This window comes from Pongo abelii, chromosome 2 (assembly GCF_028885655.2).
Source record: "Pongo abelii isolate AG06213 chromosome 2, NHGRI_mPonAbe1-v2.0_pri, whole genome shotgun sequence".
Lineage (NCBI taxonomy): Eukaryota > Metazoa > Chordata > Mammalia > Primates > Hominidae > Pongo > Pongo abelii.
In genome coordinates this window covers 193,047,363-193,072,453 of record NC_085928.1, presented here as the reverse complement: position 1 = coordinate 193,072,453, position 25,091 = coordinate 193,047,363, and the positions used below count along the sequence as shown (strand labels likewise).

General features: G+C 40.5%; 1 protein-coding gene across 3 annotated transcripts in view; it reads left to right on the top strand.

The window, feature by feature from the left end:
* The window catches only part of MCCC1 (methylcrotonyl-CoA carboxylase subunit 1), a 75,277-nt gene that overhangs the window by 34,379 nt on the left and 15,807 nt on the right, over window positions 1–25,091 (top strand). For all 3 annotated transcript variants that reach the window (XM_002814335.5, XM_063722359.1, XM_063722360.1), the window contains 7 exons: window positions 53–164; window positions 4,599–4,680; window positions 11,308–11,435; window positions 15,091–15,274; window positions 17,712–17,821; window positions 19,413–19,629; window positions 22,751–22,837. In XM_002814335.5, coding sequence (XP_002814381.2) covers window positions 53–164; window positions 4,599–4,680; window positions 11,308–11,435; window positions 15,091–15,274; window positions 17,712–17,821; window positions 19,413–19,629; window positions 22,751–22,837 — 920 coding nt within the window. The remainder of the gene's footprint in view (window positions 1–52; window positions 165–4,598; window positions 4,681–11,307; window positions 11,436–15,090; window positions 15,275–17,711; window positions 17,822–19,412; window positions 19,630–22,750; window positions 22,838–25,091) is intronic.

Here is a 25,091-nt window from a genome sequence, read left to right as displayed (position 1 = left end):
ATATTTATCACCCCTAACAAATATATTAACATATATGTTTGCTTTTATATAGGCATGTAGAAGTCCAGGTGTTTGGTGATCACCATGGCAATGCTGTGTACTTGTTTGAAAGAGACTGTAGTGTGCAGAGGCGACATCAGAAGATCATTGAGGAGGCCCCAGCGGTAAGGACCTTGGAAGGAAATTTGTAAGCTTCTCCGTAATGTGAATCTTACTCTGATTTTCACATCAGAAATCTGTGAATCTGGTGTCTCTCACCCCTCAAACTCCTGCTGGACAACTGTTGCCTAATAGCAGTGTAATGAAAAGACCTCCTGCGGTATTCGGGATGAGGAGGAGATTGATGTTCTGGGGGTAGACACAACAGGGTCATGTTCCTTCTGGATAAAATACGGGAAAATCTACTCTGATTCACCTATCTGATTTACAGCGAAAAGCTGTCTAGTGAGGTTTCAACACACATTTTAAATTGTAATGAATGGCCGGGCGCGGGGGCTGACGCCTGTAATCCCAGCACTCTGGGAGGCCGAGGTGGGTGGATCACCTGAGGTCGGGAGTTCAAGACCAGCGTGACCCACATGGAGAAACCCCCATCTGTACTAAAAATACAAAATTAGCCGGGCTTGGTGGCACATGCCTATAATCCCAGCTACTTGGGTAGGCTGAGGCAAGGAGAATTGCTTGAACCTGGGAGGCAGAGGTTGCGGTGAGCCGAAATCATGCCATTGCACTCCAGCCTGGGCAACAAGAGCAAAACTCTGTCTCAAACAAAAAAACAGAAAATTATAATGAACTAGAATTAATTACTAGAATGGAATGATGTGGTTAATTGAATCTATTTTTTGTGGAAAAGGCTTTTTTAATTACCATTTCAGATGTTCTCAAAATATGTGAGAGATTTTCCTGCCTTACTGGTTATATTATAGAGAATAGAGAGTCTCTCGTCTGTCAGCTTTTGCTCCCTTAACATTATTTGTTTATACCTCTTTGAGCCTTACTCTTGATTGGTTTAGGTGATTATCTGGGTCAAAGCCTGCTACTAGGACTACCTATTTTGGGATTTACATTTCTGTGGAGGTTGCTACTGCCATGGGTTCTTGTTCAACGTTATATAGATGTTTTTTCAATATATATTTATTTCCAAAAAGTCAGGGATCAGAGGTTTCTGGTTAATCAATACATTTTTCTTATACTATATTCAAATTTTAATTTATGTTGCGGAAATATATTTAACTTATGTTGTAGAATATGTTATACCATTATATATTATACCAGAATATGTGATGCCATGAATATCGACATATTAAATGTCAGTAGAAATTGCCGTAAAGCCTTATTTTCAAGTGGTGATTACTTAAATTTATATCTGTATAGCACTGTTTTTAAAAAGTTAAAAACTTTGTTTACTTCTAGACATGCATTTATTTTAATGTACCTTTCTTATTAACTTGGAATCTCAAGGTTTCCCATTATTTTAAGATAATCATTAGGCACATCACTCAGATTGCTTATCATCCTGAAACAAAATAAGGATTGTTGAAAGTTACCATATTGATACGTATAGTTTTGTTTTGTTTTTTTTGAGACAGGGTCTCGCTTTGTCATCCAGGCTGGAGTGCAGTGGCATGATCATAACTCATTGTAGTCTCCAACTCCTGGGCTCAAGCAATCCTCCCCTCAGCCTCCAGAGTATTTGGAACTACAAGCGCATGCCACCATGCCTGGCTAATTTTTTTTTTAATTTATTGTAGAGATGGAGTCTTACTGTGTTGACCACGCTGGTCTCAAACTCCTGGCTTCAAGTGATCCTTTAACCTCAGCCTCCCAAGCACTTGGATTACAGGCCCGAGCCACTGTGCTCAGCCTGAAACATATAATTTTAAGTGGACATATAGTTATGAAAGCTGTCATGTAGATACAAGGGACAAAGATATGTAATTATGCTGAGTAATATCTGCAATGCATAGAAATTAGTAGCAGAATCATTAAACTTTGGTATATTGACAGTTAAACTAGCATAGGACAGTTTTTGATGAAGTATATAATATTAGCTTTTTATCCTTTTTTTTTTTGAGATGGAGTTTCGCTCTGTCACCCAGGCTAGAGTGCAGTGGCGCAATCTCGGCTCACTGCATCCTCCGCCTCATGGGTTTAAGTAGTCCTGTGCCTCAGCCTCCCAGGTAGCTGGAATTACAGGCACCCACCACCACACCCGGCTAATTTTTTTTTTTTTTTTTTTTTGTATTTTTTAGTAGAGACGGGGTTTCACCATCTTGGCCAGGCTGATATTGAACTCCTGACCTCGTGATCCACCCGCCTCAGCCTCCCAAAGTGCTGGGATTACAGGCATGAGCCACCGCAGCCGGCCAGCTTTTTAATGCAGAATTTGATACATAGAAATATAATACAGTCATGCATTGCTTAACAATAGGAATATATTCTGAGAAATGCATCCTTAGGTGATTTTGTAATTGTGTGAACATCACAGAGTGTACTTAAACCTAAATAGCAAAGCCTACCACACACCTAGGCTGCTGGTAGAGCCCATTGCTCCTAGGCTACAAACCTATATACAGCATGTTACTGTACTGAATACTGTAGGCAGTTGTAACACAATGGTAAGTATTTGTGTATCTAAACATATATAAACATAGAAAAGGTACAGTAAAAATACAGTATTAAAGATTATTAAAATGATACACCTGTATGGAATACTTACCATGCATGGAGCCTGCAAGATTTTCAGTTGCTCTGGGTGGGACAGTGAGTGAATGTGAAGACCTAGTACATCACTGTACACTTGGTAAACACTGTATACTTACAGTCAATTACATTTATAAAAAATATTTTTATTTAATAAATTAGCCTTAGCTTACTATAACTTTTTTGCTTTATAAACCTTTAAATTTTTTTTTCACTTTTTGACTCTTTTTAATAATACTTAGCTTAAAACACAAACACATTATGCAGACATACAAAAATATTTTTTCTAGGCCGGGCGTGGTGGCTCACACCTGTAATCCCAGCACTTTGGGAGGCCGAGACGGGTGAATCATGAGGTCAGGAGATCGAGACCATCCTGGCTAACACAGTGAAACCCCGTCTCTACTAAAAATACAAAAAAAATAGCCGGGCGTGGTGGCGGGCACCTGTAGTCCCAGCTACTCAGGAGGTTGAGGCAGGAGAATGGCATGAACCCAGGAGGCGGAGCTTGCAGTGAGCCGAGATCACGCCACTGCACTCCAGCCTGGGCGACAGAGCAAGACTCCTCTCAAAAAAAAAAAAAAATTTTCTTGGCTGGGTATGGTGGCTCATACCTGTAATCCCAGGGCTTTGGGAAGCTGAGACGGGCGGATCACTTGAGATCAGGACTTCGAGACCAGCCTGGCCAACATGCTGAAACCCTGTCTTTACTAAAAATATAAAAATTATCTGGGTGTGGTGGCAGGCGCCTGTAATCCCAGCTACTCGGGAGGCTGAGACAGGAAAATTGCTTAAAACAACCCGGGAGGCAGAGGTTGCAGTGAGCCGAGATCATACCACTGCACTCCAGCCTGGGCAACAGAGTGAGACTCCATCTCAAAAAAAAAAAAAAAAAAAAAATTTATTTATAGCCTTAATTCTATAAGCTTTTTCCTGTTTTTAATTTTTAATTTTTAATTTTTATTTTTTGAGACAGAGTCTCACTCTGTAGCCTAGGCTGGAGTGTAGGGGTGCAGTCTTGGCTCACTGCAGCCTCTGCCTCCTGGGTTCAAGTGATTCTTCTGCCTCAGCCTCCAGAGTAGCTGGGACTACAGGCACCCACCACCACGCCTGGCTAATTTTTGTATTTTTAGTAGAGACGGGGTTTCACCGTGTTGGCCAGGATGGTCTCGATCTCTTGACCTCGTGATCTGCCCGCCTCGGCCTCCCAAAGTGCTGAGATTACAGGCCTGAGCCACTGCGCCTGGCCTTTTTTTTTTTTTTTTTTTTTTTTTTTGAGACGGACTCTCGCTCTGTCGGCCTTTTTCTTTTCTTTTTTTTTTTTTTGAGACGCAGTCTCGCTCTGTTGCCCAGGCTGGAGTGCAGTGGCGCAATCTCGGCTCACTGCAAGCTCTGCCTCCCAGGTTCACGCCATTCTTCTGCCTCAGCCTCCTGAGTAGGTGGGACTACAGGCGCCCGCCACCACGCCTGGCTAATTTTCTTTGTATTTTTATTAGAGATGGGGTTTCACCGTGTTAGCCAGGATGGTGTCAGTCTCCTGACCTCGTGATCCGCCCGCCTCAGCCTCCCGAAGTGGTGGGATTACAGGCCTGAGCCACCGCGCCTGGCGGATTGTGCTATACTTTTGTATACTGGGAGTGAAGTCGTTTTGTTTACACCAGCCTCACCACAAAACACATGAGTAATGACTGTCCTGTGATGTTATGACAGCTACAGTGTCACTAGGTGATAGGGATTTTTCAACTCCATTATAATCTTATGGGACAACTGTTGTATATGTGGTCTGTTGTTGACTGAGAAAAGTCATTACGTGGCACCTGACTGATTTGAATTTTAATGGAATTTCTAATAAGGCAAGCTACTAATGGAGATTTATTTAAATATTTTTTTCCTAGCCTGGTATTAAACCTGAAGTAAGAAAAAAGCTGGGAGAAGCTGCAGTCAGAGCTGCTAGAGCTGTAAATTATGTTGGAGCAGGTATGTTAAGATTTGCTTCTAATGGAAGAGACCTAACAGTGATTAATTTATGTTTTAGAAGGCAAGAGAAACACAACTTTTAAATCAGTCACTTTCAAGCTGTTCTGACCATATTCACAGTAAGAAATACATTTTATATTGAGACCTAGTATGTACACATAAATGTTTATTTTTACATAATATATATTTGAAACAAACGTTTCATTAAACAGTACTTGTCTTAATTATATGAGTTTTGATATTTTGTATTCTATTTTAAAATCACTGGATTGATTTTTTTTTACTTCTTTATAGTTAATAAAGAAGTAATAAAGTAATAAAGCAGTTTTAAGCCTACAACAAAATTGAGCAAAAAGTACAGAGAATTCCCATATACCCCCCTGTCCCCCACTTGGACACCCCCCAACACACAAGCTCCCACAGTATCAACAACCCTGCACCAGAGAGGTACGTTTGTTAGTCAGTGACCCTACATTGACACATCATTATTACCCAAGTCCATAGTTTACATTAGGGCTCACTCTTGGTATTGTACATTCTATGAGTTTTGACAAGTGTGTAATGATATGTATCCACCATTGTACTATGGTATAGAATAGTTTCAGTGCCCTAAATATCCTCTGTGCTCTGTCTATTCATCCTTTCATTCCCCCTAAACCCCGGCAGCCACTTATGTTTTTACTGCCTCCATAGTTTTGCCTTTTCAAGAATGTCATATAGCTGGAATCATACAGTAGGTAGCCTTTGCCGATTGGCTTCTTTATAATATGCATTTAAGTTTCCTCCATGTCTTTTCATGGCTTGATAGCTCATTTCTTTTTTATGTTGAATAATATTTCATTGTCTCGATGTCCCAGAGTTTATTATCTATTCAGCTACTGAAGGACATCTTGGTTGCTTCCAAGTTTTGGCAATTATGAATAAAGCTGCTATAAACACCCTGAAAACAAACAGGCTTTTGTATGGACATAATTTTTTAGTTTGTTTGGGTGAATACTAAGGAGCGTGCTACTGGGTCACATGGTAAAAGAATATTTAGTTTTGGAAGAAACTGACAAACTCTCTTCTAAAGTGACTGTACTATTTTGCATTCCTGTCAGCAACAAAAGAGGTTTCCTGTTGCTCCAAATCCTCTCCAGCTTTTGGTGATGTCAGTGTTTTGGATTCGGGCCATTTGGTATCTCATTGTTTTAATCTGCACTTCCCTAATGACATACAGTGTTGAACATCTTTTCATATGCATACTTGCCATCTTTATATCTTCTTTGATGAAGTGTCTGTTCAGGTCTTTCACCCATTTTTTAATCAGGTTGTTTGTTTTCCTATTGTTGAGTTTTAAGAGTTCTTTGTATATTTTGAATGACAGTTCTTTATCAGATGTGCCTTTGCAAACACTGTCAGTCTGAGGCTTGTCTTCACTTTTCTTGACTTTCCCTTTCTTTTTTTTTTTTTTTTTTTTTTTTTTGAGACAGATTCTCATTCTGTCTCCCAGGCTGGAATGCAATGGTGTGATCTTGGCTCACTGCAACCTCCGCCTCCCAGGTTCAAATGATTCTTCTGTCCCAGCCCCCTGAGTAGCTGGGATTACAGGCACGCGCCATCACACACCCGGCTACTTTTTTGCATTTTTAGTAGAGACGGGGTTTCACCACTTTAGCCAGGCTGATCTCAAGCTCCTGACCTCAGGTGATCCGCCCGCCTCAGCCTCCCAAAGTGCTGGAATTACAGGCTTGGGCCACCGTGCCTGGCCGACTTTCCTTTTCACAGAGCAGAAGTTTTAAGTTTTAATGAAGTCCAGTATATCAATTATTTGTAGATCATGCCTTTGGTGTTGTATATAAAAAGTCATCACCATACTCAAGCTTGTCTAGGTTATATTATACTCAGCTGGCCTTGTGCTTTCTGTTTTGGAAGGTTATTAATTATTGATTCAATCTCTTTAATAAATATAGCTATTCAGATTATTTCTCTTTTTTTAATTTAATTTTATAGAGACAGGGTCTCATGTTGACCAGGCTGGTCTTAGACTCTTGGCCTCAAGGGATCCTCCTGCCATGGCCTCCCAAAGTGCTGGGATTACAGGCATGAGCCACCATACCTGGCCTGTGCTCACTGCAACCTCCACTTCCTGGACTCAAGTGATCTTCCCACCTCAGCCTCCCAAGTAGCTGGGACTACAGGCATGTGCCACAACACTCAGCTAATTTAAAAATTTTTAGTAGAGACAGGGTGCCCCTATATTGCCAAGGCTGGTCTCAAACCCCTGGGCTCAAGCAGTCTTCCCACCTTGGCCTCCCAAAGTGTTGGGATTACACACATGAGCCACTGCACCTAGCCCTAGGTTCTCTCTTTCTTGTATGAGTTTTGACAGATTGTGTCTTTGAAGGAATTGGTTCATTTCATCTAGGTTATCAAATTTGTGGGCATAGAATTATTCATAATATTTCTTTATTATCATTTTAATGTCCATGGGACCTGTAGTAATAGACCTCTTTTTGTTCCGTTACTAGCAATTTGTGTTTTCTCTCTTCTTTTTTTCTTAGTTAACCTGGCTAAAGGTTATTGTGTTTTTGTTTCTTTTTTTTTTTTTTTTAAACAAAGTCTCACTCTGTTGCCAGGCTGGAGTGCAATGGTAAGATCTTGACTCACTGCAACCTCCGCCTCCTGGGTTCAAGCAATTCTCCTGCCTCAGCCTCCCGAGTAGCTGGGAACTACAGGTGCATGCCACTACACCCAGCTAATTTTTATATTTTTAGTAGAGATGGGTTTCACCATCTGGCCAGGATGGTCTTGATCTCTTGACCTTATGAGCCGCCCGCCGTGGCCAAGGTTATTGATTTTATTGCTCTTTTCAAGGAACCGGTTTGGGTTTTGGCGATTTTTTTCTGTTGATTTTCCGTTTTCAATTTCATTAATTTTTGCTTTAATTTTTATTATTTCTTCTGCTTACTTTGGATTTAATTTGCTGTTCTCTTCTCATTAATTAAAATATAAGCTTAGATTCTTGATTTTGGTATTTTCTTTTCTAATATATACATTCAATGCTATAAATTTCCCACTAAGCACTGCTTTTGATGCATTCTACAAATTTTGAAAGTTGTATTTTTATTTAGTTCAAAATATTTTAAATTTTTTCTTGAGATTTCTTTATTGATTCAGGTGTCATTTAGAAGTGTGTTGTTTAGTATCCAGATATCTTAGGATTTTCCAGATATCCTTCTGTTAGTGATTTCTAGTTTAATTCTGTTATGTTCTGAGAGCAGACACTGTTATGATTTCTGTTCTTTTAAATTTGTTAAGATGTGGTTTATGGTCCAGCATGTGGTCTATCCTGGTGAATATTCCTTTCTAGCTTGAGAATGTGCTCTGCTGTTATTGGATGAAATAGTCTATAGATGACAGTTGTATCCAGTTGATTGATGGTGCTGTTGAGTTCAACTATGTCCTTAGTGATTTTCTGCCTGCTGGATCATCCATATCTATTTAATAACAGATGGGTGTTAAAGTCTCCAACTATAATAGTGAATTAATCTATTTCTCCTTACAATTCTTTTTTGCTACATATATTTTAAGCTCTGTTGTTAGGTACATGCATGTTAAAAATTGTTATGTCTACCCCTTTATCATTGTTTAATGCCCCTCCTTATCCCTGATAACTTTCCCTGCTCTGAAGTTTGCTCTAAAATTAAGATGGTTACTCACACTTTCTTTAGTGTTAGCATATTCTATCTTTGTCTGTTTTTACTTTAAATCTGTAAGTCTTTATATTTAAAGTGGATTTCTTGTAGATAACATATATTTGTCTTTTGTTTTTTAATCTACTCCAACAACCTCTGTCTTTTAATTGGTATATTTAGACATCAACATTTAAAGTGATTATTAATATACTTTGATTAATATTTACCATATTTATTATTGTTTTCTATTTATTCCCCTTGTTTGTTCCTATTTTTATCTTTCAGACTTTTTCTGCCTTTCATGGTTTTAATTGAGCATCTTACATGATCCAATTTCCTCTCCTTTTTTAGCATATCAAGTACAGTCATATGCTGCATAACACCATTTTGTTCAATGTAACTGGTTCCATAAGATTAAAATGCAGCTGAAAAATTCCTATCCAGTGACATTGTGGCAACTGTAACATCATAGTACAATGCATTACTTTCTTTAGGTTTAGATATATTTAGATACACAAATACCACTGTGTTACAGTTGCCTACAGTATGCAGTAACATGTTATTATTGTTTCAAATATTACTTCTGTTCCTTCCTTTCTTCTCCTTCTGGTATTCTCATTCTGCATAGTTATACCTTTTGTAGTTGTCTTACAGTGTTAGGTATTATTCTGTTTAAGGTTTTTTTCTCACTGTTTTTCAGAATTGGAAGTTTCTGTTGTCGTATTCTCAAGTTCAGAGGTTCTTTCTCCCACCATACCCAACATACTAATGAGCCCATCAAAGCATGCTTCATTTCTGTTAGGGTTATGGTTTTTTTTTTCAATTCTAGCATTCCCTTTTTATTCTTTCTTAGAATTTTCACCTCTCTGCTTACATTATCCATCTGTTCTTGCATGTTGTCTACTTTTTTCATTAAAGCCCTTAGCCTGTTAATCACAGTTTAGAATTTCTGTGTCTGATAATTCTAACATTCCTGACATACCTGATGCTTCTTCAGTCTCTTCAAACTGTGTTTTTTGCTTTTTAGTATGCCTTGTAATTTTTTGTTGAAAGATGGACATGGTGTACTGGGTAAAGAGAATTTTGCTAAACAGGCTTTTTGTAATGTGATAAGGCTGGAGGGGGCATGTTCTATTGTCCCATGATCAGATCTCAGTCTTGCTGAGCCTGTGCCCCTGTTGTGTGAACTTCACCAGTGCTTCCTGGTATGTTTTTGTTTTGTCCTCCCCGACCCCTTAGGTTGGACAGGATGTCTGGCAAAGGCTGGAGTTGGGTATTTCTCCTCCCCCAGTGAGGTTAGGCTCTGATAAAATCCCAATCGTTTAGGCTGTGATAAAATAGTTTTTCTCAAGGGTAAACCTTGAATGTTTTGGTGTATTTCAAAGTGGTTTCATTTCCCTTCTTCTGAGCTGGAAGCATGGGAGGATTTTTCTCTGATACTCACTGTGAAGACCTGGTAGAGCTCCTGGAGGTAAAACTCACAAAAGTGTGAGGTCCTCCTGTAACTGGGTTGCCTTGGAGTTTTTAACTCTCAGAGTTGTCCACACTGAGCTACCAGGAATTTGTCAATTACAGCTCAGGCTTCTTCTCATGGCATCTGTGTATCTGCCTGTCAGTTGTCTGTCTCTCCGGTTCTGTGGACAAGCAGCTTGCCCTGTGACCTGATTTCTCTGACAAATTTAAAAATTGTTGATTTTCAGCTTGTTCAGCTTTTTACTTGATAGGACAGAGTGGCAGCTTCTAAGCTCCTTAGATGCCGGATCAGATTGATTTTCAAATTGATTTTAAGCTGGGCACAGTGGCTCACACCTGTAATCCCAGCACTTTGGGAGGCTGAGGCAGGCGGATCACTTGAGGTCAGGAGTTCGAGACCAGCCTGGCCAAAATGGTGAAACCCCATCTCTACTAAAAATACAAAAAATTAGCCAGACATAGTGGTGTGCACCTGTGGTCCCATCTACTTGGGAGGCTGAGGTGGAAGAATCACTTTAACCCGGGAGGCAGAGGTTGCAGTGAGCCAAGATTGCACCATTGCACCCCAGCCTAGATGACAGAGTGAGATTCTGTCTTAAAAAAAAAAAATTGGTTTTAAAATCCACTAATGGGTTGTGACCACACTTTTAAAACAATTTTACATTGTATTCACTTTAAGCTAAGAGAAAAACACACAAACACAGAAACACAGAAGACTACAAACTATATGATTTCATTTATATAAAATTCTAGAAAAACTACAGTGACAGAAAGCAGATTGGTGGTTTCCTGGATCCCAGGGTTTAGTGAAGGGACTGATTGCAAATGGGAACAAGGGAACTTTTTGGATGATGGAAATGTTCTGTAGTTTCATTGTGGTTCTATGATTGTATTCAATTGCTAAATCACATGCCTACACTTAAAATAGTTACAGTTTGTTGTCTAAAATTAAACTTTAATAAAGTTAGGGGAAATTTTTTAGAGTTTAATAGAATGCCAATGGATATTAACATAACGTTTAGTTGCCAAACAATCTTTCAATGGGTTACCAGCAAAAGGACTTTAAAAGGAAATTCCTAGGAGCCCACGATCAGGGAAAAAAAGTTTTCTTTTTCTCCATGGGGTTAGGGTGAAATGGGATGTCATGGTATGAGGCTCCCAGGATCTTGGTGCTCTGAGGCAGTAACATGTGGTCCACCCTTGTTCTCACTGTTACAAGCTGAAACGGATTCATAATTTGGGCTTGCCATTTGCTCACAACCCCAAATATACTTTTCCGTTGCCAAATTTCATGCAGCTCTCTATTTTTGACTAAGATTCATATGCTGCTGCAAATGCGAGATGTTTTCTTCATGAAATGCAAAGTGTTACCATTGAATGAAGGCAGCGGTAAAACTTGATGTGATGTATCATGGAAGATTTTGGTTTGCTACTGATTATACACTATTGAATATGACCATTGTTTTTTACCTTTTAGGGACTGTGGAGTTTATTATGGACTCGAAACATAATTTCTATTTCATGGAGATGAATACAAGGCTGCAAGTGGAACATCCTGTTACTGAGATGATCACAGGAACTGACTTGGTGGAGTGGCAGCTTAGAGTGAGAATATTTTTTCTATTAAACATCAGCCTTGGCTGAGTGTGGTGGCTCAAGCCTGTAGTCCCAGCACTTTGGCAGGCCAAGGTAGGTGGATCACCTGAGGTCAGGAGTTCGAGACCAGCCTGGCCAACGTGGTGAAACCCTGTCTCTACTAAAAATACAAAAATTAGCCGGGCATGGTGCAGGGTGCCTGTAGTCCCCGGTACTCAGGAGGCTGAGGCAGGAAAATCGCTTGAGCCTAGGAGGCAGAGGTTGCAGTGAGCCGAGATCGCGCCACTGCATTCCAGCCTGGGCACTCCATCTTAAAAAAAAAAAAAAGATCAGTCTTGATGGAAGGGAGGTGAGGGCTGAAAAACTACCTAAATGGTACCATGTTCACTGTTTGAGTGATGGGTTCAGCAGAAGCCAAAACCCCAGCATTATGCAAAATACCCATGTAGCAAACATTCACGTGTACCACCTGAATCTATAATTACAAACAACAACAACAAAAAACAGTCTTGAGAATAGGTTACTACCTTCTGGCCTCCTAAAACAGGTGTCATTTTGGACAGGGTTCAGTTCTTGGTGGTTGTGATGAGGACAGGAAGATGGGAGGTAAAAAGTGAAGCCACATTTGATGCTGTAGCTTTTTTTTTTTGGCACTTGAGGGACTCAGATTCACTTCCCCTCAGGCCCGGGCAGCCAGCAGGTGAGATTGTGTCACAGGGGCTTGCCCACAACCACATCACCTCAAGGTCAAAGCCTCATGGTCTACCTAAGGCCACAGCATTCTGGGCCAGTCCATCATTCGGTTTCAGATCAGGGCAGATACTAGGCAAGACGAAACGAGCTAAGGCAGAGTTGGGAATGAAGAGCCAAGGAGATGGTCTAGAATGATCCAAGTAAAGTGCGGATTTATGGCTGTTGCTGGCCCATGAGTAAATGTTCATTCAGAGTAAATGTTTGGAAACTTTCAAAGCATTTTGGCATTGCTATGACATGCCTACTGTATTTTTTAAACATGTAAGTTTATGACTGTTCTTTTACTGTGGATAGTTTGAGAAGCACTGGTGTAAACCAGAATTCCACAAAACGTACTTCTCAAATATTAATCACAGCTTAGTCTGTTTTTGTTCTCGTAAGAACAATAGATTTTACTTTAGCCTTCTTTTTCCTAACATGAAAAAGAATTTGTTAAGTAATATAGACATTCCTGATATAGGTAGGATTCTTGGTTCCTTATGTATCCTGCATGTAAATTGTTTTTTTCATGGTGTGATGCTAAAGTCTTGATTATTTTGGTAATTTTATCTTTTCAGAACTTCTGTAGATAATAATATGATACTCCTTTTGTTGGTTCCTTGGGGTGATTGGTGGTTTTAATTGAGCCAAAAGGTTCTTCTAGGGCTCTGTATCCTAGGGTGTTAATGAAAACCAGGCACAGCAAGCTAGTAAGTTTTAGTGAGTGTCAAGAAAAACTGTAGTGGCTTTGGAAACTTCTGGAAGGAGTGTTTATATTTCCAGAATTCAAGGAAAAGGAGGATAATTTTTCTGAAGCAGTAAATCAAGAGAGTTTCGACTTTGGAAATCATAAGAGAAAAAAAGGTTTCTAAGGATTAAGGAAGGAGAAAGCTTTTGGGTATTAAGGAAACCAGCAGCCATTTATTTCTTGTAAGAGCTTGTCAAGGCTCTTCAGAAAGAGAAGCCAGCTTTTATCATCTGGGGAGGGACACTAGAACTTAGGGAAGCTGCTGGACCTGGTTTATAGAGTTCAAGGCATTTGGCATCTGGTCTTCAAACGGAGGTAAAACAAAGGGGCTCACCATTTGGTGAGTCAAGAGTCTAAGCTCGAGGACCTGCCTGTGTAGTCAAGCCTTCCTAGAACAAGGGTTGAACGATGACTGATGTAAGTGTCCCGGGTTCAGGCTGCAGATACAGATAGTTAACAGTGTTCAGGGAAAGCTGGTAAAAATGTCAGGGTTAGGGGTTCCGGAGAGCCAGTGTCAGCCTGAGAGAACTAAAATGGCACATATCTCCAAAGACCCAGAGGCATGATTGGGGCCTGTCTCTTCTGGGCTCAAGTGGAAGCCAAGCTTGGAGGAAAATGGACAGGCAAAGACAAGTCAAGGTGAACATAAGAGACAGAGTTTTGCTCTTTTTGCCCAGGCTGGAGTGCAATGGCGTGATAGCTCACTGCAACCTCCACCTCCCGGGTTCAAGCGATTCTCCTGCCTCAGCCTCCCATGTAGCTGGGATTACAGGCATGTGGCCACCATGCCCGGCTAATTTTTGTGTTTTTAGTAGAGACGGGTTTCACCATGTTGGCCAGGCTGGTCTTGAATTCCTGACCTCAGGTGATCCGCCTGCCTCGGCCTCCCAAATTGCTGGGATTACAGGCATGTGCCACCATGCCCAACCCAGAATTCTTTATTAAAACGTTAAAAAACTAGTTCCAAGTCTATTGTGGACAGTGCTGCAATAAACATACACATGCATGCGTCTTTATAGTAGAGTGATTTATAATCCTTTGGGTATATACCCAGTAATGGGATTGCTGGGTCAAATGGTATTTCTGGTTCTAGATCCTAAGGATGGAATGATAATAGGTAACATAGTGCTGACTGTGTGCCAGACACTTTTCTCTGAAGCACGGAAAGCTTAAGAAACTTGTCTAGATGACAAAGTAAGTATAGAGACAAAATTTGAACCTAGGCAATCTGGCTGCAGAGCCTGAGGTATTTTCAAAATATACTGCCATAAAGGCATTTAACTTAGTTCCGTTTCCTTTCATTCTTAACTGCTGTGCATCCTGATCTTTCATATTTACAGATTCAGAAAAATGAAACTTTTGCCTCTGTTTTATACTTACTGGTTTAGTTCAATGTCATGCTAAGTTACTTAGAGTCTAGATTTTCCTGTGTCTGTATTGCTTTCTCAGGTTGTCATTTTCTCATCTTGGAAAAAAACTTGAGAGTAAAGAGAGAAAGTGCAATGTGTCCTCCAATAGCCATTTCCAATTTATACTAGTTAATTGAAGAGAGTGATTTGTTGTATTGGTACATAATAGCTAAAATAGTAATAATTATAGTAACAACAAACAATAGTGATCACCCTGTTTGTAATCTGGTATCATGCAGTACATATCAACATAACAAAATTGAAAAACCATCATTTTCCCCTTTCTGTTTTGCTTTATCACCTACTTACTGATGAAGATTACAACATAGGATGACAATGTCAGCTACACTTTTTGCTTGGCTGTGAATCTAGTCCTAAACACTAATAATATACTATTTTTTAAAAAAAATTGATTTGGGAATTGAGTGCTAATGTTTTAAATGAAAACTGAGAGTGTGTTGCCAGTAAGAAATTTTGGTTTTGACTATATTGAACAAACACTGATTTTTATATTTGTAAGTTAGCTATCACTTTGCCTGCTTTTGCCATTTAAAAACTCCGATACCCCAAATGATAGACTGTTGCCAAGCTGCATCTGTTTTTTAATTTATGTTTTGCCCAATACTCAAATGAGTAGACAAATAATAGTTTTTATTTGGCTGCATTGCAAAACCTAAATGTACGTTTTACCTAGAAAAAAAGCAAGACCATTGATTTACTAAGTCTGGTAGCCACTATACGGTGGATTTCATAAGAAACACTATCCTATTCCCAGATTGCAGCAGGAGAGAAGATTCCTTTGAGCCAGGAAGAAATAACTCTGCAGGGCCATGCCTTCGAAGCTAGAATATACGCAGAAGATCCTGGCAATAACTTCATGCCTGGGGCTGGCCCATTAGTGCACCTCTCTACTCCTCGAGCAGACCCTTCCACCAGGATTGAAACTGGAGTACGGCAAGGTAAAGTGAAAGAAAATGAAAAGTCTCACTCTTTTTAAGTTTTTAGTACATTATTGTTTTGGGGCACATTCTTATCCCTGAATCTTACAGAACTGTCTAGCATATTTTAAAATAAAGAATTTAAGTGATTTCTCGGTAACCATTACTTTTTGCCTCTGGAATTGTTATTTTTAAAGAATAATGAGTATTTTTAAACAATTGACTCCTTTTTTAGAAATTCAGCAGTACTTGGTCAAACCTAACCAGGAAATATTTTGTGTGTACTGTTTATGACCTTGCCTTGTTCCAAAAATGATTTAAGATGACTGATATCTGCTATGCACAAGGCAGACTGCCTTCAAAGGACATAAAGTCAAGTTGGAGAATTAATACATAAACTTAGTATAAGCTAAACAATAAAAAAAATTACAGTAAAAAAACAGTGGAAGAGCTATCACAGTTCAGCATATGATTAATAACAGTGGTCATAACTAGTGATTATTTAGGACTTCCTACTTACAGGCACTGCTCTAGGTGATTTTTCTACTTGTGTTCCTTTCACCATGAGAACTACCCTGTGAGTAGGTGTTATTATCATCTGTGTTTTCTAGATGAGGAAACAAGCACAGAAGAGTTAAGTGACTTGTCCAAGGTCATCCTTGGAGCCAAGATTCAGACCCAGGCAGTCTGGCTCCAGAGTCAGTGCTCTGAGCCTCCACGGTCTCCTGTCATCTTAATTTCAGTTGCTGAAATAAGTTATACAGTGATGGGATATAGCAATTCTCAGGGGTAAGAGGTCACGCTAGACTGATATAATCAGGACAAGTTTTTTGTTTGTTCGTTTTTTTGTTTGTTTTTGTTTTTGTTTTTGAGACAGGGTCTCACTCTGTGCCCAGGCTGGAGTACAGTGGTGTGATCTCGGCTCACTACAACCTTTATCTCCCTGACTTAAGTGATTCTCAGGCCTCAGCCTCCCGAGTAGCTGGGATTACAGGTGTATACCACCATGCCTGGCTAATTTTTTTTTTTTTTTTTTGTATTTTTAGTAGAGACAGGTTTTCACCATGTTGGCTAGGCTGGTCTCAAACTCCTGGCCTCAAGTGATCTGCCCACCTCGGCCTCTCAAAGTGCTGGGATTACAGGGGTGAGCCACCGTGCCTGGCCAGGACAAGTTTTTAAGAGGATGTCTGGAATGGATTTAGATAGGTAGATTTAAACAGTATAATGAAGAGTGAAGAAAAGAGAAAAAGGTATGTTCGAAGAATAGTAAGAAAATACATGACTGGAGACATGGGTTGAAGGCAAATCCTAGTGTCCTGAAAGCCAAAATGAGGATTTAGGTCTTCTTAAAAATAAATTGGCAGCATTTTGAGAGCTCTGGATAAGCCACAGCAAGATTTGGTAGTTAGTAGACTTTTTAACTTAGCAAAGCGTCTTAACTCTGCTTGCCCCACCGGTTCCTTCCTTTTTTTTTTTTTTTTTTTTTTTTTTCTGAGATGGAGTTTCACTCTTGTCACCCAGGCTGGAGGGCAATGGCATGATTTTGGCTCACTGCAACCTCCGCTTCCCAGGTTCAAATGATTCTCCTTCCTCAGCCTCCCGAGTAGCTGGAATTAACAGGCACCCGCCACCATGCCCGGCTAATTTTTTGTATTTTTAGTATAGACAGGGTTTCACTATGTTGGTCAGGCTGGTCTTGAACTCCTGACCTTGTGATCTGCCTACCTCAGCCTCCCAAAGTCTTGGGAGTACAGGCGTGAGCCACCTGTAGGCATCTCTAATCTTATCAATGAGGACTCTGGGGTTCAAAGAGGTCAAGTGACCTGCCAAAATCATGGAAAGACCCTGCAACAACATTCTTTTCAACACGCCACATCCTTTCTACTTGAACCATTTCTAACCAGTGGAATGCGCCCTGGTTCAGATTCTTGTTCTCTAGGACTGTAACCATCCCAGTGATGATAGCTGCCATTGGTTTATCAGCTTTGCCAGGTATAGCACTTGTCACTTTATTGTCACTCCTCCCAGCAACCCTGCAGGACAGAGGAATTATTAAACTTGCTTGACTAGTGCGGAAACTGAAAGAGTGGAGGGAGGGGAATGCTAAGGGCGGAAATGAGGGGAATGTGAGAGGGTGGAGGGAGATTGTGTTGACTTTGAACATGAGAAGGGAAAAGAAGCTTCAGAAGAAGATAGGACAGGGAAAGCCAGCTTGTGTGCCATTGAATCACCATGTTAGGGCCTGGTGCTGTTGGGTGGCCCACCCTCGTTATACCTGGTGAGTTTTCAAAGCCCTCTGAACCTCAGGGTCCTCATGAATAAATTTGTGTTGATGTTATTTATCATGCAGGGGTTTATGAGGATTAAGCGTGAAATGTACATAACAAAATGTCTTGCTCGTTGTATTTTATTCCTTCATGTTTTGACTTGAAGAGGTTACCGTGGTTTTCAATTTCAGGAGACGAAGTTTCCGTGCATTATGACCCCATGATTGCGAAGCTGGTCGTGTGGGCTGCAGATCGCCAGGCGGCATTGACAAAACTGAGGTACAGCCTTCTTCAGTACAATGTGAGTGATCTGAGACAGTGCCAGTGACCTTGATGTGTTTGGTCAGCACCAGAGGTCAGCCTTTGTCTTTGGCAGGGCCTTGGTCTTGTCAGCATATTTTGTATTTCCATCAATTGCCCAAACAAAATAGTTTCATATGGGAGAATTTTGCGTGGGCCAGAACAGGGTTTGAGGACTTCTTCATTTCAGTTGCAAAAGAAAGATTGCAGAAGTAAAATTGTTAGTGTCAGTGCTATGCTTCGGTGAAATCCTATTCACTCTGTAGATAAGGCCAGCTATACATGGTACCTTCATAGGTTTTTTATTTTTCCTAAGAGCTGTCCACAGTAGAAAATACTTAGGAAATAAAAGCAGATGTTTTCCTGAATGTTGTTTTCGCTACCCAGTGTGCCTGCAGTCCAGTAATTTTTCTCTAAAGTAAAATAATTATGTTCAGTTTCATCCCTTTAATAGAGTTTGTTATTTTTCTGTAGAACATTAATTTCCTTGGTGCAGAAAGTCCCATACCACATTGATTTGGCTCATAGAAGGATTTATTAACCCAGTTATTCAACTTGTTATTGTTAATAATTGATCAAAGCTCTGGTCTCTGTGGTTCCAACCACACTGGCCGCCTCACCGCTTCTGAGACTCACTCAGCGTGGAGCCATGCATTCCTGTCCAATCTTCCAGAATGTTCTTCCCCCACATGATTGCAGGGCTCCCTCCTGACTACCCAGCTCTCCTGCTCTGAGCCCTTTCCCAGGTTGCCCCATTTAAAGTATGACCTTTTGTTATTCTTTATCCTCTTAGCCAGCCTTCATTTTCTTCATAGCATGTGACATTATATTTAATACCTGTTTACAGATATTGTTACTTGTTGCCCTAGAATGTAAGCAGAGACTGTGAAGGCAGGGACATCATACATTTTGTTCCTCACTATGTCCCCAGTGCCTGGATCAGAGCCTGGCACTTAAGAGATGCTCAGGAAATGGCTGTTAAATGAATGAAGGAATGGATGAGTGAATGAATGAACCCAAAGCTCAGATAGCTGGTTTTACTTTTGATCCCATTTATTGGTGTATTTGGGTTAATTTTATACCTTTTAAAATTTTTGTATCGGTATATAAAATTTGGATTTTATTGTTGGAAGGAAGCTCTTTTGAGGTCATTTAATCCTATCCTCTCCCCAGTATAGCAATCCAGCTTGCTGTTTGCAGTCTTCCTATTCTGTGGAAGTGTTCTGAGCAGCAAGTCTTCAATACCTTGCAAATGAATTTCATTTATGTTTCTTAACATTTATTATGTTCCTAATCTGAGTCAAGTAAGTGCCTCGGTATTTCCAGCATCCTCTTTTGTCATATTAAAATGTAATTTTGAGTGTCAAGTCCAGATGGATATAGTAATAGTGGATGGACATAGTGATAGTGAGATGGTTTTTTGTGTTTTTTTTCCTGAGAGTTGTCCTGTTGCCACATGGTGCCTTAGTAGGTTTTTAATTTTTCCTAAGAGTTGTTCACAGTAGAAAATACTTAGATAAAAAGAGCAGATGGTTTTCTGAACATATTGTTTTCCCCACTCAGCAGGAACTGGGGCTTTATTCTCTTCCTAGATTGTTGGACTGCACACCAACATTGACTTCTTACTCAACCTGTCTGGCCACCCAGAGTTTGAAGCTGGGAACGTGCACACTGATTTCATCCCTCAACACCACAAACAGTTGTTGCTCAGTCAGAAGGCTGCAACCAAAGAGTCTTTATGCCAGGCAGCCCTGGGTCTCATCCTCAAGGAGAAAGCCATGACCGACGCTTTCACTCTTCAGGCACACGGTATGGAAGGCTTTTCTCTTTCCTCTGCTTGTTAAGTTTTGCAGATCGTCATTGAACATGCTTTTCTTTCTGTATGGCACCCTTGCCTCTCTTTTCGCCTCTCAGTGACTGACACCATTCTTTGCAGATGTGTTTTTTAATATGAAGGAAAGCTTTTCACTTACCATGGATGCACCCATAAACACTATTTAACCTGTTAACTGGAGTGTAACTAATCACCTAACATTGTAGAAATGGATCTCTTTGGCCAGGCGCGGTGGCTCACGTCTGTAATCCCAGCACTTTGTGAGGCCAGGGCAGGTGGATCATGAAGTCAGATCAAGACCATCCTGGCTAACACAGTGAAACCCCGTCTGTACTAAAAATACAAAAGATTAGCTGGGCGTGGTGGCATGTGCCTGTGATCCCAGCACTTTAGAAGGCCAGGGCGGGCGGATCATGATGTCAGGAGATCAAGACCATCCTGGCTAACATGGTGAAACCCCGTCTCTACTAAAAATACAAAAAATAAGCCCAGTGTGGTGGCACGCGCCTGTAGTCCCAGCTAATCAGGAGGCTGAGACAAGAGAATCGCTTGAACCCGGGAGGCGGAGGTTGCAGTGAACCGAGATCGCGCCACTGCACTCCAGCCTAGACAACAGGGCGAGACTTCATCTTAAAAAAAAAAAAAAGAAATGGATCTCTTTTTCAGTCAAGCGCTTGTTCTCTCCACATCCTACACTAATTTCTTATCACTTCTTTTGGGTGTTCTCCACTCCTCATAGCCCTACTTTGTTTTGTCCTCTGTACCTGTAGCAACTCCCTTTGTCCCAGAGTCTCAAGACAATCTAAGACTGGAGACTTAGATTCCCTAGCGTTACCCATGACTTATTGTTGAATTACTTCCGCTTTTTCCATCCTGTGATTGAATGTCTACCTAGAGGCTTCATAGTGTCATAGAATCCAAGCATAGGAAGGGCCATAGCGGGGTTCATCCTGGCTACCACACATATGCATTGCATCCCTACCCCAGCACACCCACTAAGCTGTTGCCCAACTTCTTCCTAACACCTTGGGAAACTGGAATTTCATTACCTCATCAGGTAGCTTATAGTTTCAGTCAGTTCTCCATTAGAAAGTTCTGCCCTTAAACCAAACACCGCATGTTCTCACTCATAGGTGGGAATTGAACAATGAGATCATTTGGACACTGGGTGGGGAACATCACACACCAGGGCCTGTCGTGGGGTGGGGGGAGGGGGGAGGGATAGCGTTAGGAGATATACCTAATGTAAGTGACGAGTTAATGGGTGCAGCACACCAACATGGTGCATGTATACATATGTAACAAACCTGCACATTGTGCACATGTACCCTAGAACTTAAAGTATTAAAAAAAAAAAGTTCTGCCCTTTAAATTGATACAAAATCTCAGCTCTCACATACTTTTTGCATTTCAGGCTAGCTCTAACTTTCGGAGCAAATAGAATTTTTAAAAATCTAATCTATTTTTCTCTTTTATTGGTAATTATTATATTACCCTATACAGTTTGAGCATCCCAAATCCCCAAATCCAAAATGCTCCAGAATCGGAAGCTTTTTCAGCACTAACATGATGCTCAAAGGAAATGCTCATTGGAACATTTCAGATTCCAGATACTTGGATCAGGGATGCTAAGCCAGTTAAATATAATGCAAATAATCCAAAATCCAAAAAAAAAAAAAAAAATCTGAAATTCAAAACACTTCTGGTCCTAAGCATTTTGGATAAGTGATACTGAACCCGTATTATTATAGGATCCTATCATTAGAATCTTTAATTTCTAAATTCATTTAGATTCATTCAAGATAGCTGTATTGAAAGCTTAAAATGTAAAATGTTTTAAGTCCTGAAAACTACATCTTTAGAAGATTTGTGCTCTATCCTCATTTTATCCTTTTACATTGAATGAAAATGCATCTAAATATGTCCCATGTGGTATTCCTGAGCCTGAACTTAACATTTTTAGAATGGAGTGTTCTCTTACTGTGACCTTCCTTTTAGAAGTTTATAATTGGTACAGATACGAGGTTCAGAATAAATTGCGTCAGCTTAGCTATGCTGAAGCTCCTGGATATTGTCCAATAGAGGATATACACCCAAATGCCTATAAGGGGCCAGGCACGGTGGCTCACGCCTGTAATCCCAACACTTTGAGAGGCCCAGGGCGGGTGGATCCCTTAAGGTCAGGAGTTTGAGACCAGCCTGGTCAACATGGTGAAACCCCGTCTCCACTAGAAATACAAAAATTAGCCGACTGTGGTGGCACACACCTGTAACCCCAGCTACTCAGGAGGCTGAGGCAGGAGAATCACTTGAACCCAGGAGGTGGAGGTTGCAGTGAGCCAAGATCATGCCACTGCCCTCCATCCTGGGTGACAGAACAAGACTCGTCTCAAAAAAAAAAAAAAGCCTGTAAGGGCTGCGCCAACAACATAAAAGAGTAAAAGCGGCCAGGTGAAAGAAAAATAGTGAGTAGAAGAGACTTTGGTGACCTGGAATGAATTTGCCCCATCAAAAGGGGGTGACTGTGGTACAGTTTATGCCACTGTGAGATTAGAGTTTAGGTTACAAATATTCAGATTCTTCAATAGAAGCTAGAATTTTTCATATGAAATTTCATAAGATGTAAACAAAAGTATCCCTTTAAACTTAAAACAACAAGAAGAACAAAAAAAGCACATCTGAGTTGCCAGTTTAGGACTTGCATTTTTTTTTTTTTTGAGATGGAGTCTCGCTCTGTCGCCCAGGCTGGATCCAGTGCAGTGGCACGATCTCGGCTCACTGCAAGCTCCGCCTCCCGGATTCACGCCAGTCTCCTGCCTCAGCCTCCCGAGTAGCTGGGACTACAGGCGCCCTTTACCACGCCCGGCTAATATTTTTGTATTTTCAGTAGAGACGGGGTTTCACCCTGTTAGCTAGGATGATCTCGATCTCCTGACCTCGTGATCCGCCTGCCTCGGCCTCCCAAAGTGCTGGGATTACAGGTGTGAGCCACCGTGCCCAGCCAGAACTTGGCATTTTATGTTTTCTTTTGTAAGGTGTAAATTTCATAGGCTTGATACTCATAAATTTGTTAACTGAATTTTAAATTTTTTCTAGATCAATTCTCTCCATTTTCATCTAGCAGTGGAAGAAGACTGAATATCTCTTATACCAGAAACATGACTCTTAAAGATGGTAAAAACAGTAAGTAATGTTTCATTAAAAGAGAAATGTGAGTCATAGAAATGTATCACATTAATCTGAAAAAGAGGATTCCAGCCTGGCCATGATCAGTCAGTTACATTTTTTAAATGCCTAGGCTAAACATTGGAAGGAAATATGCCAATATAATAGAATTGATTGGCTCTGGGTAGTAGAGTTGATGGTATTTGCTTTTCTTCTTTGCACTTTTTAAATATTTTGTAAATATTCTAAAAATATGTTATAAAATAAACATAGCAAAACAGCTGAAATGAAATATGCCAGAATGTTAGAAATATGCCAAAAAAAACCTCTTTTTCCCCAATTCTTTGTACTTTTTTTTTTGCTTTGCAATTTTTCTGCAGCGAGAATGTATTACTTTTAAATAAGAAAAATGGTTTTCAAAACTATGTCAGAGAGGGACGATTACCCACTGCTCACACAGTGTTTCAGGGGTTTCAGGTGGAAGTGGGTCACTGCAGAGCTGTAATTTATTAAGTGCCTTATCTGATGTAAGTTTTTATCTGCACAACGTAAAGGAGGGGGAGTCGCTGTTATACCCACATATGGATGATGAAAGCATGGATGATAAGGCACAGAAGTGAAGTAGTTTAGTCAAGGCTAGTGAGTGGCAGAACCAGGATTCACACCCACTCTTTGTGACATTGACTCCTAGGCTGTTTCTACCACTTTTCCAGTAGAAAATTGATTTTTGATTGTAAACTAATTTGAGTTGGCTCAACTTAGGGACTGATTTTCTTTAACTGAAGTCAAAAGACGCTGACGCTTAAGCCAGAAGCTGGTCACTGTATCCCTTCTGCTGTGAGACAGTTTGCGTGGGAGGCCCAATGGGCAGAGTCAGAGCTCAGAGTCCTGGCTAACCTTGAATGTGACATGTCATTGAACTGTGATAGTTCTGGTATAAAAATATGTCTCCCAGGTAGAGCAGAATACTTTTGCCAGCTGATCACAGAACGCTGTTCCTTGGACAGAGGAAAATCTTTTTTACTTCACCTCTATGAAGACACTCACCCAGTAACAAATTTTTTTTTTTTTTTTTTTTTTGACACAGGCTCTCACTCTGTTGCCCAGGCTGGAGTGCAGTGGCATGATCTTGGCTCACTGCAAGCTCCACCTCCCGGGTTCGTGTCATTCTCATGCCTCAGCCTCCCGAGTAGCTGAGACTACAGGCACCCACCACCACGCCCAGCTAAGTTTTTGTATTTTTAGTAGAGACAGGGTTTCACCGTTTTAGCCAGGATGGTCTCATTCTCCTGACCTCATGATCCACCCACCTCAGACTCCCAAAGTGCTGGGATTACAGGCGTGAGCCACCGTGCCAGCCAGTAACAAATATTTTGTTCACACAAGTTTATTGGGTTACATCTCTTCAGTTATTTTTCAATCCTGAGCCTAGATGGTCATTATCTTAAGTGCATTGGGCATCTTGTCAAGCCTTTATAACGAAAATTTGCAAACATCTTTATATAGTAGCATTCTGCAAATGGTTAACCCATCCATTTATGCTCATTTCATCCTAAAAAATACAACCCCCCAAATCTGGAAGTATCTTACTCTAGACTCCTATATGCTAAATACAAGTATCAAAAGCGGTAAAGTTTTACTGGCTTCCTCAACCTGAATTGAACAGAAGAATTACATATGTGATTGTAATTCATATAAGCCAGCTGTGTTATTTGGCATGGCTCTTCACTAAAGCACCAAGCACTGATTTGAAGTATGTTGCATTTTTTGGAATTAAAAAAAGTTTTCATGAAAAAATAAATACACACTTGAAAAGCCAACATGATTGCTGTTCACTACACCCTTTTGGCAATATTCTATGAAAATAATCCAAGTCTGTATGTAACAGCTTTCAAAAAATGTTACATAGCTAAGTCTCCAAAAAATGCTAATAAGCAATGACCACAATTAAATCGAATGCATGAAACAGGAAGCTTAAGAGACCAGGCTGGCCACAGTGGCTCACACCTGTAATCTCAGCACTTTGGGAGGCCAAGGCGGGAGGATTGCTTGGGGGCAGAAGTTTGAGATCAGCCTAGGTGACATAGTGAGATCCTGTCCCTATTTATAAAATAAAAATATTTTAAAAGGAAAAAAAAAAATAAGATACCAGAAGCGCCGGGCACGGTGGCTCCTGCCTGTAATCCCAGCACTTTGGGAGGCTGAGGCAGGTGGATCACGAGGTCAGGAGATGGAGACCATCCTGGCTAACATGGGGAAACCCTGTCTGTCC